At 41.2% G+C, this 17,901-nt stretch overlaps 1 protein-coding gene across 1 annotated transcript in view; it reads left to right on the forward strand.

The window, feature by feature from the left end:
• The first annotated feature begins 8,245 nt into the window (after positions 1-8,245).
• GTF2E2 (general transcription factor IIE subunit 2) overlaps positions 8,246-17,901 on the forward strand; it is an 82,114-nt gene continuing 72,458 nt past the window's right edge. Inside the window, exons 1-2 of the mRNA XM_079909026.1 lie at positions 8,246-8,514; positions 12,810-12,979. Of these exons, the coding sequence (XP_079765152.1) occupies positions 12,814-12,979 (166 nt within the window). The 5' untranslated portion in view covers positions 8,246-8,514; positions 12,810-12,813. The remainder of the gene's footprint in view (positions 8,515-12,809; positions 12,980-17,901) is intronic.

The following is a 17,901-nucleotide window of genomic DNA, read 5'->3' on the forward strand; positions in this document are numbered from 1 at the left end:
CCCAATCTACCTTTCCAGCCTTATGTCCCATCTCAGACTCCACATTCCAGCCAGACTGGCAGGACAACTCTTCCATCCTAGCCAACACCTTCTGTCTGGTAAAGATAATGTATTTGCCAGTTCCAGCACCATCTCCTCTCATGGCCTCTTCTGGGTCTCTGCCTGTGCTATCCTGCACTTCCCTTCCATAGCACTGACTCCTGTCTCCCGGCCAAAGCACATTCTCTGACCTCTTTCCAAAGCACATTCTCTGACCTCTTTCCAAAGCACTTTTCTTTTTTTCTTTTGGCCTGGCCTCGGCTTGTGGGATCTTAGTTCCCCGACCAGGAATTGAACCTGGGCCCCAGTAGTGAAACCACTGGTCCTAACCACTGGACCACCAGGGAATTCCACGAAGCATTTTGATTATACCTTCTAGAGGACTTTTCACAGCCTGACTTGCACTCAAGATCTTTGTTAAACTCTTCGAAGACAGAAAGCATGTTTTTTTTCACTCTAGTATTTGTTTATTCCTCCTCACACTCAAACATCACAGATGATAAACGTTTATTTGTGGGATCAAAGTACACCGGAGACAAGTGAATCAAATTATCCCAAAACATTAAACTTCTCCCTGTTGATAAAGTTAACACTTTTTGACAGGTCTATCTATCATCTGTCTATCTAGAGATTTCTCCAGTATACTGGTATCCAGTATATAGTATATACTATACATAGAAATAGAGATGTATCTATATAGAACTCTCTCTCTTTCTGTATATATATCCTATAAATTAATGAGAAGCTGTTCATTTAAAGTAGGCAAAAGAAATGATCAGACCATTCACATAAATGAAAACTGAATGGCTGGTATATGAGAAAATGTTCAACTTCTCTAGTAATCAGGCAAATAAAAATGGGTATAGATGCCCATTAGGTTTAAAAAATATATGTCTGATGATATATTCTTCTACATACATGGGCGCAGACCGTGGTGATTATCTGCTCAGTAATTACTCCCCTTCTTAGTTCTGTTGGCAAAACCTCAATTTTGTTCTAAATTTCACTTTGCTTATTCATGCACTCAAAAAAGGCTACTCCCTTCCCACCCACAGAAAAATGAATCATGTTTGCCTGAGGTTGTCAGTGGTTTCTTTCCCTTTAATAGTGATTGGTTTAGACAAAGGCATGAATCAATAACTTCATCCCGGCCAAGAGCTACCCAGGAGGAAGTCTGTTTGTGTGTCGAGGTAGGGGATCAGAGCTCTGGTAGAGGTTTTCTTTATCCATTAAAAGTGATACAGGGGGGCTTCCCTGGTGGCGCAGTGGTTGAGAGTCCGCCTGCCGATGCAGGGGACGCGGGTTCGTGCCCCGGTTCAGGAAGATCCCACATGCCGCGGAGCGGCTGGGCCCGTGAGCCATGGCCGCTGAGCCTGCGCGTCCGGAGCCTGTGCTCCGCAACTGGAGAGGCCACAACAGTGAGAGGCCTGCGTACCGCAAAAAAAAAAAAAAAAAAAGTTGTCTAGGCATTCTGTCAGTTCTCAGGCATTCATCCCGACCACATTATGGAAACTGCCCTTGTGAAGGTCACCAATGACTATATGATACGAAACCTAATGGTTAATTCTCGAGTCTCATCTAGCACGTCCTCCCACCAGTATTTGACATTTGGTCAACATTTCCTTCTTGAAATATTTCTTCACTTGTCTTCTGGGACACCCACTCTTTCTTGGTTCTCTTTCTCTTCACTGCCCCCTTCTCAGCATCCTTGGTGGTCTTCCTTCGTGGGTCCTAGCGCTCAATCCTTGGCCTTCTTTTCTTCTCTATCTTCATTCACTCCCTAGATGAGCTGATCCAGTTCCATGGCTTTAAGTACCGTCTCTAAACTAACTCCTATAGCCAACTGCCTACCCAACAGCTCCATCTAGGTAGCTAATAGGCATTGTCAACTTAATGTGGTCAAATGAACTCACTTCCTCCTCCAAACCTTCTTTCCCGGTGCTTGCCATCTCAGTACATGGATCACCGCTCACTCAGTTACTCAAAATAAAGATTTGTAGTCATCCTTGACTTCATTCTTTAAGTGAAAGTTTTTCTGATGGCTTATAATGAAGGCGCTGCCAGGCAAGGGGTTATTGGGACAACTCACTTTCATACTATGGACCCTAATTGAGAAAAGGATGGTGTTAAAGTAGAGAGAGACTAACTATAGATGTTGTGTGGGGAGATCAGTTGACTACTTAGGAAGAGTTTTGATGAAGTCAGTAGGACATAGGTTGGTATTTAGCTTTATGGGAGCAAAAGCTAAAAAGTTTCAGTGCATTCACACTCTGTCAGGCTAGGGATGAACTCAGTGGCTTTCAGCCATGAAGTTTATTTCTCATACATGCTACATGTCTATTGTGGATGGGCCATAGCTCTGCTCCATGTCGTCTTCACTCCAGGATTGGGTTGACAAAGTGCCCCAATCTGGAATATGGCAGGGGAAAAGCAAGACGGTGAATCACAAGCTAGCTCTTAAATTAAAGCTCCTCCTTAGATGTTACACATGCCCATGAGCCAAAGCAAGTCACATGCCATGCCTATGTTTAGCAGGGCGGACAGTATAATCTTCCTTCAGGAAGAAGAGGTGAATCATTATGAACAATTATACAACCTACCACAGAGGCCATTGGATTTGGCAATTGGGAAATCATCAGTGACCTTTGAAAAGAATTTAACTGGAGACTTGGGTTCTAATAATAAGAATAACTATAATTTAGTGATTACCTGCTATAGTGCACATACTGTGGTGAGTTCTTTACATTTATTATCTCATGTAATCTTTGTTACGGGCTGCATGTTGGTGTCCCCCTCAAATTCATACATTGAAACCTAACCCCCAGTGGGATGGTATCGGGGGTAGGGTCTTTGGGAGGTAATTAGGTGGGTGGAAGCTTCATGGTGGGGTTAGTGCTTATAAGAAGAGACAGGACAGGGACTTCCCTGGCAGTCCAGTGGTTAAGACTCCATGCTTCCACTGCAGGGGGCATGGGTTCGATCCCTGGTCAGGGAACTAAGATCCCACATGCCACATGGCATGGCCAAAAAATGAAAAAAAAAAAAAGAGACAGGAGAGAGCTTGTTTCCCACCAGACACTCGTTCTTTTGCCACCTTGATCTTGGATTTTCCGGCCTCCAGAACTGTGAGAAAGAAATGTTTTTTGTTTAAGCCACCCAGTCTGTGGTAATTTGTTATAGCAGCCCAATCTGAGATAATCCTTTCCATTACAGGTGAGGAAATGCAGGTTTACAGAGATTAAATATTGGTTTAAGGTCATATGACTACTGGTAAGTGGTGGAGCAGAGATTCAGGCCAGTTCTGGCTCCAAGGCCAGTATTTTAACCCCTGCAGATTGAAACTTATCAAGCAGAGGCAATAGCAATTTTTTTTTTGAGAAAGCTTGTGAGAGAGAGGATTGTAGGGTCGCAGAATGTGCCAGCACAAAATATGCCACCTGGGCTTAAGGATTGTTTTGAGCTGAAGACAACTGAGGAGAAGCAGATATAAGAAAAGCTCTCTGTCCTCCCCCCGTTTGCCTAAAAGTAGGACATAAATTTGTGAAGGTGTGCCCCGTCCTCTCTCTACCAGGAAGGACAAAAGTTAATCAATGGAGACAACCTTAGACCCTTCTCACCCCAGAGATGGCACCAGAGGAAGCTATATAACAAACTTTACTAACTAGCCCTTATCTTCCATTAGTTTCCCCAAATGTTTGCCTTTACACAGCTTACCACCCTAGAAACTCAACGTCATTTTTGTTCAAAATCTCGTCACTTCTCTAAAAAAGTATTGTTCTTTTGTTAAGATGCTAAGTAAGAGAATTCCTTAGCAGTCCAGTGGTTAGGACTTTGCACTTTTACTGCTGAGGTGCGGGTTCAATCCCTGAATCCCTGGTCGGGGATGTAGAATCCCTCAAACCGTGGAGTGTGGCCAAAAAAAAAAAAAGATGCTAAGTAAGCTCTAGTTCTAACCACCCCTTCTTTGCGTTACTCATCTCTTGGTACGTGTGTGTGTGTGTGTGTGTTGCACATGCTAATAAACTTCTGTTTGCTTTTCTCTTGTTAGTCTGCCTTTTGTTAGTCTAATTAGAGGGCCCCAGCCTTAGAATTTAAGATGGATTGAGAGGAAAAAGACTGTTTTCTTCCCTCACGGGATGAATGCTTGAGACAGAAGCGGAGTCCTCGAAAGATATTTTCAGGATTGGGCAGCCTGCATCAGAAAGCCGGGCAAAGGGGCTTCCCTGGTGGCGCAGTGGTTGAGAGTCCGCCTGCCGATGCAGGGGACGCGGGTTCGTGCCCCGGTACGGGAAGATCCCACGTGCCGCGGAGCGGCTGGGCCCGTGAGCCATGGCTGCTGAGCCTGCGCGTCCGCCTGTGCTCCGCAACGGGAGGGGCCACAACAGTGAGAGGCCCGCGTACCGCAAAAAAAAAAAAAAAAAAGAGCCGGGCAAAAGGCTCCAAGGGAGCAGAGACTGTCGATGCTAGAGAAATCTAGGACAGGTGATGAGCAGAGTATAGACTACAGCTCTTGATCTGGGTAGATGTGGGCTAATTTGCTTTGCCGGCTATTTTGAGAATGCAGCTATCTGTTTAATTAGTTGAGATGGATTAACTGGTGAGGGGAGTTGAAAAGCAGTTGTTATTTGATGGCAAAATGAAGTGAATTTATTTGCCTTACCTCAGTTTTCCTCTGCCAAGCAACTGTTTAATGCGAAAAATTAAAATGTAAAATTAAGCCACTGCATTAAAAAAATGAAGTTCTGATACATGCCACAACATGAGTGAACCTTGTAACCATTACATCAAGTGAAACAAGCCAGCCACAAGAAGACATATACTGTATTATTCCACTTATATAAAATATCTAGAATTAGGGTAAATTCATAGAGATAGAAAGTAGATTAGAAGTTACCAGGCGCTGAGGAGAGGAGGAAATGGGGAGTTATCCCTTAATGGGTACTGAGTTTCTGTCTGGGATGATGAAAAATTCTGGAAATAGTGATGATAGTGGCACAGTATTGTGAATGTAATTAATGCCACCAAACTGTACATTTTAAAATGGTTGAAATGGCAAAATTATATACATAGACCACAATTAAATAAAATAGCAAAAAAAAATTATGCAGCATGTTGAATTAATCATGTGGTTATATTGAGTTGTTTTGGGGGATGGGGGGGTTTGGACAGGCCAGGAGGAAAGGATGTTTTTTAAAATATGCAAAGTATATTTCCCTGAAGAAGTCACCACACTTTCTACCAAAGAGTATGCAATGTATTATAAGCATTCATGAGATAAGACATAAATTGTTATTGCGTGAATAGCTTGGATCCTTCTTCATATAATTTGACGTTCACCACACCCTTCTGATCTGGAAATACCGAGGCTGCCAATATGTAGATGGTTTTTATTATAAAGGTTTATTTTATTTAAGCATCAGTGGTGGAGACTTTGTGTATATTACACAGCCATGTCCTTATAAATAGTCATGGCCCTCACCTCAGAGTGAAATGTTTTTCATATGCCTTCCCTAAGCCCTGGCTAGAGGCTGCTTCAGAAGCAATTCACATGGTGTCTATATTGTGTAACAAGGATGAGAAGGCAGAATAAAAGTCTATATGTTTAATTCCAAATCATGAATTCTGTGAAATCTAGCTAATTTGGGCTGATGTTTGGCCACGTGGTTATCATGCAAATCATCGTGTAGTCAACATTACCAGCAGACAAAACAAAATCCTTTTTAGTTCATGTGTAGTGTGGTGTCCATGTGTAAGTACATTTGACACAAAAATGGCCTAATTACGGGCCATATAGGGAGCACATTTTTCTCTTCACTTGAGGAGTACCTTCAGAGTGCAGGAAGTCACACCAAAGTATTTTGAATGAGTGCAGTCATCGCTTTCAGTGCAATGACCTAGTCACAGGCAGCAGGACGTATAAAGAGGAGTGATGCCACTGCTTGATGACATTGATCATGTATAGATTTTAATGGTTTGCCGAGGTGTGTAGGGGAGGGTGTCCAGTTGGGCAATGATAATAATGGCTAATATTGGGGTAAAGGCGGGGGCAGTTGACATTTGAGGGTTTGAATTATAAATAACATATTCTAATACTGGCATTAGAAGGCAGTTAAGTGTCCTATAGCTGTTCCAACTGGCTGAAATGAGACAGGACATTGAAATAAAGGAATACTTGTGAGCATTTTGTCCAAGTAATTAAACAAGGAGGCCATAGACTAAGGTGGCTTCAGAGCCTTGGTAAGTCTACACGTGAAACCACAACCTACGTTGGAGTCACTGGAATCCGAGAAAACAAAATTTAAGAACTAATCACAAACAGCCAACCAGGATTTCCGACTAAGGCAACTGCTTAAGAGCTGTAGCCAACCAATACTTTCTTTTATTTGCTTCCTCCTCTTCTCTGTAAAAACCTTTCCCCTAGCTGCTGTCAGTGGAGTGTTCCTAACCATTTTTGGTTTGTTTGTGGCTGATTTGAATTGCTATTTGCTTAAACGTTTCAAAATTTTAATGTACCTTAGTTTATCTTTTAACAGTTCATTGTGTGCTCTCTGTGTGGTAGATCTACTTCTGTAAAAGCATGAGTCGCTAATTGTTAAACTCCTAAGTTTCAAGTGACTAGGTAACGAGCATGTGTGGAAGTTTTATTAAACACAGTGGAAATAAATGAAGACCACTCACGTGAGAACAGAGACTGCAACCCTTGCTATGTAGCAAGAGATTCAGCCACCATCTCTTTGGCACAGACTCAAAGGCAATCACAGAAAGGGGAAGTGTTATAGTGCAAAAAAGGGGGGTGATGCTTCTGGTATGTTCTGATTAAAGTTTGTTGGCAAGGGAAGCTGGGGGAGGGGTGTCTGAAATAGGGAAGTTTGAGTAAATCCTTACCATTCTGAGCTAATTGCTGCAAAGGTTGTGGCTTGGTTTTTTAAGTGGGCCAGAGTTTTATTATCATATTATCATATTTTATTATCATATATGGTCTAGCCATTGTCCATTTGTATATAAAGTCTCTCATTCATTAATAAGGAAGCTAACAGAACGGTAGAACTGATTCCACAAGGATATGGTAAATTGGGATTTATAAAATCATTGGGGAAAGGATAAGATAAAACTAAATTGATACAAAACTGGCTCATGTTTCTCAGGACAATGCAATTTTAAGCTTTGGGATTTTTTTTTTTTTTTTGCAGTGGATACCTGCTTCTCATTACACCTCATCAGTTTTTTACCAGTTAATCTCTGATTCTCCTGGGTTATAAAACCTCTGAGTCCTCATAAACTGTTATACAAATGAAGCTACCTTTCCTGAGGGTGTCAGATGAACATCAAGTGAGTTTATTACAAAATCCTGTAGAAAGAAATCAATTTTAAAAAGACAATCGTCTTTTGGCTTTATTTCCAAATTTTGAATAAATATTTACGTATTATCTCATACAATCTTCACAACAGTCCAATGAAAGTAACGTATTGTGGTAGTACAATTATTATTCCCATTTCCCAGACCTGAAAACCGAAACGCAGGTTAAGTAACTTGAGGAGTAACCAGCACTAAGTAAACGACAGCTGTAGAATAGTTGAGCACTGGCTATGCGCAGCTTCAAGTTGGAGTGAGGAAAGGTCAGCCACACGAATTTTGACATGCTCCAATACTTTGCAGGTCGTGCGCAAGGCCAATTATTTTTTCCGTCGCCTTATTTCTACCCCTTATGCAGCTTCTGAATCCGAAATCCTTTTCCAAGAGAGTTTACGGGGGGGGGGGGGCGGTTGGGAGTTCAGAAACTGAACTTCACGTCAGGATTTGCCTTTGCTAGCTGTGCTATCCCGAGCAAGTTATTTAGTTTCACTGGGCCTCTTGTTTCCTCAGTTGAAAAAGAGAGAGCTGGAACAATGTTCTTCGAAGTTTAGGCGATGGTGACTGACATCTGATGTAAAGTCACAGAACATCTGATAGACAGTAACTTGAAAAATCTCGTCGCCATTTGGGTTAAACAGATCCCAGAGCACGCTGCAGGAGGATTTAGTAGCTTTACAGTTGTATTTCTGTGAAGGAAAGATTTCTTCCCTCTCAGCTGCGGCTACTTAACTCCCACTTAAGCCCCGCTCCCAACCACCCTCCCGTTGTCATGGAGACCAGGGACGCCCCAGCTCTGGATTCCCCTCCCCGGGCGGGGTATATGAGGACGCATGCGCGTTCTCGGCGGCCGAAGGGCCGCGGTGGCTGCCGGGACTGAGCTCCGAACCCGCGGATCAGGAAGTGGCGGGCGGAGCCCGTGGCCGAGTAGCCGCCTGAGGCGCCGCCGCCGCCGCCGCCAGTGCGGGAACCCCGACCTGGCGGGGTAGCGCTGGGCGTGCGTGCGTGCGAGCGGGGGCGCTGACGACGAGCAGGAAGCGGCGGCCACGCAGGCGTGTGCGGCTGTCGAGGAGGAGGCTCCGGGAGGCGGCGGCCGGGCTCGTGGGGCGGCCCTCCTGGCTCAGGTAGGGGCCGCAGCAGCGGGGTGAGGGGCGCGGAGCCCCGGCCTGTTGTTCCTCCGGGCCGCCTCCGCCCGGGGGCGAGCGGGCCTCCCACCCCGCGGGAGGCTGGGACAGCCGTTACCGGCGCGAAACGCTGAAACCTGCTAACAGCTTCTCGGGAGCATCGTCTTTTAGGCCGGAGGTTCATTGAGCAAAGTTTTGGGTTAGAAAGAGGGGAAATTCACATCGGAGAGCTGATTGTGCCGCTTCCTGGCCCCCCAGCTTGCATTAGCAGCTGCCGTAGGAACCAGGTGTGTGGAGTTTGGGGAAACGGTGCCCAGCTACCCAAAGGCTGGGATGTAGGTGCTTCTTTCTGGACTGTTGTTTTCAGCTGCCTTTTGGAGACCTACTTTGGAATGATTCCTAAGCTTTAGTTATAATGGTTGTTTCCTGCAAAACCTAAAGACATTTCCCGAAACAAATAGCTGCGCTAACCACTTTTCCGTCCACCTCTACGTTTCTGTCATTTAAGAGGTGAGCAAGTGTCTATTCTCAGCTCGCCGGCTATTCATAGCAGTGTTGGCACCTGCGAGGCGCAGGCGGGAAAGAAGCGAGAGAGGAAAGAGCAGAAAGGTTGAAAGAAGTCAAATGATAAAGTGGAAAGAATGTGGGCTTTGGAGCCAGAAGATTTTCTTTTAATTTTTGGCTTCTTATTGGGGGAACACGTGGACTCTCTGAGTTATGGTTTGTTTTTTGTTAATGTCAGATGGGCAGGATGATGTGTCCTGTCTACAACACAGGTCAGTACATGTAAAACTCTACAGGTACTGCGTAGTCTTGTGAGGAAAAGTTAGGCGGAACATGTGATGGTGAAAGACCTTAAACCTGTTCTACGTGCCATTGAACTTGACCCATAACCACACAGGTCGCCTTTGCTTGGGAGGCCTTTACCAGTATTTCAGGTCTGGAGTGAGGGGCACCTGATTTAGGAGTCAGGATATTCGTGTCCTGGCTCAGGTACTTTCAGCTGTGTAACCTTAACGATGCCTCTTCACTTCAGATTTCACGTATTAAAATAGAAATAACGCGAAGTACCAGTTACCTCGTAGAGTTGTGAGGATCAAATGCTGTAAACATCAGGTTTTTGTAAACTGTAAGGCTTTTGTTTAAATCTGTGTTAAAATCATGGTTATAACAGTCGGGGTTAGTTATCTGTCTTTACAAGGTGAAATAAACAGATAACAGATGTTTCCTGTTTTAGGCTTGTTGCCCTCCCCTTATCACTGGGGAATTCTTTCTTCTTCTGACACTTTTCCTCCCCAAGACTGCCTCCTGCCTTCCTCACCCCAGCGTAATCATTCGGTTACTTCTTTTCAGATCCAGCTCGAAATAATAGTACTGAAATAACATATATTTTATAGCTTTACTATTTAGAAAATCATTTTCACAAACATTTTCTCAGTTTATTCTTACAGTTGGGCTAGATGTAGACAGCATTGGTAGTACCCTTATTTTACTTATGATGAAATTGGATTTAGGGAGGTCTAGTGGATTGCCCAGGTCATGTTGCTATTTGGGATTAGAACTGAGGGAAGAAGGCAGGTCTTAGATTCGAGGTCCCGTGCCAGTGATTCTTTTTTCGTTCCTTAGCTGAAGTTTACTCTGATTATTTCTTATCAATGCTTTTATATATGTATATATTTTAAATTTTATTGAAGCATAGTTGGCTTACGATGTTGTGTTTAATTTATGCTGTCCGGCAGAGTGACTCAGTTATACATATATATTCTTCATATTCTTTTCCATTATGGTTTATCTTAGGATATTGAATATTGTTCCTTGTACTATACAGTGGGACCTTGTTTATGCATCCTACATATAATAGTTTGCATCTGCTAACCCAAACTCCCAGTCCTTCCCCCTCCCCCCCACCCCCCTGCTTGGCAACCACAAGGCTGTTCTTTATATTTGTGAGTCTCTTTGTTTCGTAGATATGTTCATTTGTATCATATTTTAGATGCCACATACAAGTGATAGCATATGGTATTGGTGTTTCTCTTTCTGACTTCGCTTAGTATGATAATCTCTAGGTCCATCCGTGTTGCTGCATATGGCATTATTTCATTCTTTTTAATGGCGGAGTAATTATTCAATGCTTATATTTTTAACTTTTAGCATGCTAAGTCACGTTTTATTTATTCATTGCTTTTTTAAAAATAAATTTATTTGATTTATTTATTTTTGGCTTAATTGGGTCTTTCGTTGCTGTGTGTGGGCTTTTCTCTAGTTGCAGTGAGGGGGCTACTCTCCGTTGTGGTTTGCGGGCTTCTCATTGCGGTGGCTTCTCTTGTTGTGGCTCACGGGCTGTAGGGGCGCGGGCTTCAGTAGTTGTGGCGCACAGGCTCAGTTGCTCCGTGGCATGTGGGATCTTCCTGGACCAGGGATCGAACCTGTGTCCCCTGGATTGGCAGGTGGATTCTTCACCACTGTGCCACCACAGAAGTCCCTATTCATTGCTTTTTAACCGAGGTGCTCAGTGCTTTCATGTTCTCAAATGTAAGCTTATTGAAGGCAAGGATTTATCTTCCAGAACTTTTCATAGGTTGTAGTACAGTGCCTCACAAACAGAAGAAATTTTTTTTTAATATATTGGTTTTTTTTAATTAATTTAATTTTTAAAATTTTATTTATTTTTGGCTGCGTTGGGTCTTTGTTGCTGTCAGCGGGATTTCTCTAGTTGCCTTGAGTGGGGGCTACTCTTTGTTGCGGTGCGTGGGCTTCTCATTGCAGTGGCTTCTCTTGTTGTGGAGAATGGGCTCTAGGTGCGCGGGCTTCGGTAGTTGTGGTGCTCGGGCTTAGTTGCTCTGTGGCATGTGGGATCTTCCCGGACCAGGGCTTGAACTCGAGTCCCCTGCATTGGCAGGCGGATTCTTAACCACTGCGCCACCAGGGAAGCCCAAACAGAAGACATTTAATAAAGGATTGTAAAACCATTAACAATGAGGCTAGAGCAATTTAAAGATGTTCTTCTGTTCGTTATTCACTTAAATATTTATTGAGCTACCCCATGCTTGAAGGCTTTCAAAGTATAAGAGTCTTTTTCCTCTGGGACTTTGTTTCCCAACTTATGAACACTAGTCTTAGTAGTATAGAAATCATTTTTGTAGTCAGCTTGTGTACTTCTGAGACTCTCCATGGGGTTCTAGGGAGAGTTCAGACAAGAGAGGAATGTTATAAAATACTTGTTGAATGACCTGTGGCTTCCCTGGTTGTACTGAAGTTGCTTAGAATTGTAGAGCTTTTTTTTTTTTTTTTTCCGGTACGTGGGCCTCTCACCGCTGCGGCCTCTCTCGTTGCGGAGCACAGGCTCCGGACGCGCAGGCTCAGTGGCCATGGCTCACGGGCCCAGCCGCTCCGCGGCATGTGGGATCCTTCCGGATCGGGGCACGAACCCCTGTCCCCTGCATCGGCAGGCGGACTCTCAACCACCGCGCCACCAGGGAAGCCCAGAATTGTAGAGTTTTAAAACTGGGAAAAAACCCAAAGAAGTCTAGTCCCACCTCCTTCCAAATCAGGAATTTCTGTAGATATTTCTGACATATTAATCCAGCCTCTTCACTACTTATGAGAGTCCACCAGTTTTAAAATATACCTTTTAATTTACAAGCAATTCTGATGGTTCTCATTTTTTTGCAATGAGCCTAAATTTGTCTCCTAATTTCCACCCAGTAGTCCTGCTGTTGTTCCTAAAGCAGCATTGTCCAATAGGAATACAGTGTGAGCTGCAAGTGTGAGCCACACATGTAATTTAAAATTTTCTAGTAGCCATAATTTAAAAAAGAAAAATTAAGGGAAATTAATTTTAATATTTTACTTAACCCAGTATATCCAAACTATTATCACATTAGCGTAATCAGTCTAAAATATTTCAGTAATTTAAAAAGTTCTTTTCGTTGTATTGAGTCTTTTAAATGTGGGTGTATTTTACACTTAGAGTACATCTCAACTCTAGTCCCATTTCAGGCGCTCAGTCAGCACTTCTGCCAGTGGCTGTTTGTTATATTGGACAGTGTAGTTCTAGAGCTTTAGAGAATAATCCTATTTTTCTTTACTAGTGCCTAGCACAGTGCTTGGCATATAACAGGCACTAACTAAGAATTTTTTGAGTGAATGAGTAAGTGAATAAATACAAGTGCTAGAGAACCAGTAATAAAAGGTAATTCTGTTTGGGAAATAACTCTTGTTGAGACCTGTGGATTTGGCACATAGATTTGAGTGGCTGGAATCTGTATTAAAGAAACTTATTTTTATCTTTGCAGCATTATGGATCCAAGTCTCTTGAGAGAACGGGAGCTGTTCAAAAAACGAGCTCTTTCCACTCCTGTAGTAGAAAAACGTTCTGTATCTTCTGAATCATCTTCATCATCATCAAAGAAGAAGAAAGCAAAGCTAGAACATGGAGGATCATCAGGCTCTAAACAAAATTCTGGTTAGTAGAATTGTCTTTTTTTTTTTTTTTTTTTTTTTTTGCAGTATGCGGGCCTCTCACTGTTGTGGCCTCTCCCGTTGCGGAGCACAGGCTCCGGACGCCCAGGCTCAGCAGCCATGGCTTACGGGCCCAGCCGCTCCACAGCATGTGGGATCTTCCCGGACCGGGGCACGAACCCGTGTCCCCTGCATGGGCAGGTGGACTCTCAATCACTGTGCCACCAGGGAAGCCTGACTTTTTAGGACTGTTCAGCTTTTATTTTTCGGGAAACCATTTAGTTCATTTTTCAGTTCATCATTCATATTGTTTGTTAGGTACTTTGTTAAGTGTAAGGGATGGGATGATGAGAATTTTTTGCTCTTAAGATGTTAATAGTTGTTTTGTAGTTAGAATTTAGGTTATTATCTTTAAGAAGATAAAACACTTCACTGAGGTTTAATCTATATACTGTACCGTTCACTCGTTTTAAGGGTATAATTCAAAGATTTTTAGTAAGTTTACAGAGTTGTGCAACAACTATTACTACAATTGAATTTTTGTTCCCACCTCAGCCCCTGATAATTAGTAATCTACTTCTTTCTCTATATATTTGCCTTTTCTGGACATTTCATATAAATGGAATTGTACAATATGTGTTCTTCAGTATGTGGCTTCTTTTACCTGGCATCTGTTGAGATGATAATGTTGTTCTTCTTTGTTAATATGGTTTATTACATTAACGGATTTTCAGATGTTAAACCAACCTTGCATTCTTGGAATAAATCCTACTTGGTCATGGTGTGTAATCCTTTGTTGTGGGATTCAGTTTGCTGACATTTTGTCCAAGATTTATCCATGTTGTAGTATGTATCAATATTTCATTCCATTTTATTGCTGAAGAGTATTCCATTGTATGATATATACCACAGTTTGTTTATCTGTTCACCAGTTAATGGACATTTGGATTATTTCCACTTTTTGGCTATTGTGAATAGTGCTGCTGGGAACATTCACATACAAGTCTTTGTATGGATGTGTATTTTTTTCCTCTTGGATAGAATTCCACTTAAGAGTGGAATTTCTTGGTCATGTGGTAAATTTATGTTTAATTTTTTAAGAAACTACCAAAATGGCTCTACCATTTTACATTTTCACCATCAATGCATGTGGGTTCCATTTTTTTTTTTCTTATTCTTGCCAACACTTGTTATTCCTTGTCATTTTGATTGTAGCCATTCTGGTGGGTGTGAGGTGGTATCATTGTGGTTTTAATGTGCAATACCCTAATGACTAATTATGTTGAACATCATTTCATGTGTTATTGATCATGTGTCTTTTGGTGAAATGTCTATTCAGAATTTTTTGCCCATTTGAAAAAATTGGGTTGTCTTCTTCCTACTGATTTGTAAGAGTTCTTTATATATTCTGGGTACAGTTTCTTGATCCAATATCACAAGTGTTCTTGGTGTCATATTTAAGAAATCTTTGCCTAACCCAAGGTCATAAAAAATTCCTCCTGTGTTTTCTTCTAAGAGTTTTATAGTTTTAGCTCTTAGATTTAGGTCTGTGATATGTTTGAGTTGATTTTTTTATGTATGGATTAACATAGGGTGTAAATTCATCTTTTTGTGTGTGGTTATTCAGTTATCCCTGCACCATTTCTTGAAAAAACTTTCTTTTCCCCATTGACTTGCATTGGCATCATTGTTGAATATCAGTTGACTACAAATGAGAGTTTTTTCTGGAATCTAAATTAGGTTCTGTTGACTCATGTCTGTCCTTGTGCTAGTACGATATTCTCTTGATTGCTGTAGCATTCTAGTGACATTTTGAAATTGGGAAGTGTGGAAGTAAGTCCTTCAGTTTTGTTCTTTTTTGCAAAGTTGTTTTGGTTTTTCCTGGAGCCTTTGCATTTCCATATAAATTTTAGGATCAGCTTGTCAGGTCTCATCTGTAAAAGAGCCAGCTGTGATTTTGATAGGGATTGCATTGAGAATTGCTATCTTAACAATATTAAGTCTTTCAGTCAATTAACATGGCTCTCTTTCCGTTTTTTTAGGTTTCTAATTTCTTTCAACAATGTTATGTAGTTTTTAATGTATGTCTTGCTTTGTTAAATTCTAAATATTTTATTCTTTTTGATATTGTGAATGAAATTGTTTTCTTAATTTGATATTTGGTTTGTTAATTGCTAGTATATGGAAACACAGTAGATTTTTGTACACTGATCTCAAACTCTGCAACCTTGCTGAACTCATTATTTCTAGTTTTTTGTGTGGATTTTTTAGGATTATCTATATGTAAGATTTTGTCATCTGCGAATAAGAACAGTTTTACTTCACCTTGCCAATATGAATGCCTTTTCTTGACTGTTAATATTGGCTAGTAATAGAAGTAGTGAGTGTGAATATCTTTTGTTCCTATCTTAGGGGGAAAGCATTCAGTCTTTCACTATTATGTATGTTAGCTGCAGGGTTTTTGTAGGTGCCCTTTATCAGGAGTTCCCCTCTATTTTTAGTTTGTTGAGAGCTTTTAATATAAATGGGTAGTGGATGTTGTTAAATGCTTTTTCTGCATCTATTGAGGTAATCATGTTTGTTCTTATTTTTTATTAATATGGTATATTACATTAATCTGCTTTCAGATGTTAAACCAACCTTATATTCTTGGAATAAATCCTACTTGGTCATGGTGTGTAATCCTTTTTATTTGTTGTGGGGTTCACTTTGCTGAATAATCTACTTCTGTAATATTTTGTACAGAGTTTTTGGTGATATTTTGTACAGGATTTTTGTATCTGTACTCGTGAGGAATATGGTCTGTAGTTTTCTTCTCTTGTGCTTATTGGGGTATTTCTGGCCGCAAACGATTTGCGAAGTATTTCCTTTTCCTCTATTTTCTGGAAAAGTTTGTGAAGGTTTGATATAAATTTCTCCTTAAATATTTGATAGAATTCACTAGGGAAGCCATTTGGGCCTGAGCTTTCCTTTGTGGGATGCTCTTGGTTGAAATTTCTTCTTATAGATCTATTCAGATTTTCTATTTCTTCTTGAGTTAATTTGGTAGTTTGTCTTTTTAGGGGTTTGTCCATGTCATCATCTACATTGTCCAAAGTTTTTTAGAGTATTCACTTTTGATTTCTATAAGGTCAATAGTGATATCCCTCCCTTCTTTCATTTCTGATTTTAGGAATTTTTTGTTTTATTTGTTTTTGTTTTGTTTAGTCCAGTTTAAAGGTTTGTCAATTTTGTTGATCTTTTAAAAAAACAACTCTTTGTTTCACTGATTTATCTGTTTTTCTGGTTTTTAAAAATTTCATTTATTTCCACTTCAGCATTTATTATTTCCTTCCTTCTGCTTATTTTGGGTTTAGTTTACTCTTAGGCTATTATCTTTTAGACAGCTAGGTCAGTGCAACTTAACTCACAACAGAAATTATTTACCTCCTTCAAAGTGTAGCAGTGTAATCTTTATTGATGCCATCTTGTTAGATGTTCTTCAAGCTGTTGTACTGATGTTAAAGCAGAGCCAGTCTTTTTACCAAAGGAGGTTTATCATTCTTGTTAGCACGTGCATTAGGTTTGATTATCTCTCATTACAATGAAATTTACATGAATTCATAATAAAATTTTACAAATTGTTTTAAACATTAACAGAGACCTGCCTTAGACCTGGTCTCTTTGATCTGCTTAAGAATATCCTTGCTCCAAAATCTCAGTGGCTTAAAACAACAAAGGTTTGTTTCTCTTTCATACCACATGTTTATCATGTGTTGGCAGGGGTCTTAGCTCATTACAGTCACTCAAGGACCCAAGCTGATAGAGTGGCTGATATTTCAAATGTTGTTGGTTTTGTTTCAATGCCCGAGGGAAAGAGAGCTCTGGAAGATCTTGCCTGGCAGTTAAATGCTGTGGTCTGGAGGTGATACACATCAACTCCTCTCACAGCTCATTAGCCAGAGCTAGTCACAGGGCTCTACCCAGCCAGTTCCATGTGCTCAGAAAGAGGGGAGCTGGAAATACTGGGTGTAAACACTAAAGACTACCATACCACCCTAGCTTGGGGCACTACCATTGGATTGCCCAGTCAGCTGCTTGTCAGGTGTCCTGGTTTAGCTTCCCTACTGGCCATTCTCTGTACAAGTCAGTGATTTTTCTAATCATGAATCTGATGATGTCATTCTCTGTTTAAGGCTGATCATTGCTTTTCAGACAAAGCCCACCTTTTCCTGCAGCCTACATGCTGTACTTGATCTTGTCCCCTTATCTATTGTGCCCGTATCTCATTTTTCTCCTTGTACTCTGTCCTAATGGTACTGGCTTGTTGCTACTCTAACATGCTTCACTCTCTTGCCTCCTGGCCTTTGCTCATATTATTTCGTCTTCCTGGAACGTTCTTTCTTACCTCCTTCCCTCTTTCCTTTGGTTAACTCCTATTCCTCTTCTAGGTTTCAGCTTTAAAGTCATTCCCACTTTCCAATTTGTGTTTATTGCTTGGCCTTTGAATTCCCAGAGCACTCCCTGTTTCTGACAAAGCTATTGTGTGCCACTGTAATTGCATGATTACTTGTTTGCCATTGTAACCTAATCCCTCACACATGGAAGCACTCAGTACATATTTGTTAAATGGCTAAATAGATTACAGGGTAGGGTAGGGAAAAGGTAGTGTAGGTTATCAAAAAATCTAGTTATCAAAGGACCTGTATGCTTCCCATCTATGGCAAGGACCCCAAAGTTTTCCATTTATGAAAATGTGGTTTTAACAAGTGCTCAGAGTAGCTCTTGGTTACCAGAATATTTTGTATACCTAAGTTCCACAAGTCCTTTGAAAGTTGGTTATGTTATTTTTTTCTAATGTTAAAAAAATATATAAAAACATTGTGTGGAAAAGTGATTTCAGGCTGACATGTAGGGCTCTTTAAGTTGAAAATGACAGATACTTAT

Source organism: Stenella coeruleoalba (assembly GCF_951394435.1).
Source record: "Stenella coeruleoalba genome assembly, chromosome: 21".
NCBI lineage: Eukaryota > Metazoa > Chordata > Mammalia > Artiodactyla > Delphinidae > Stenella > Stenella coeruleoalba.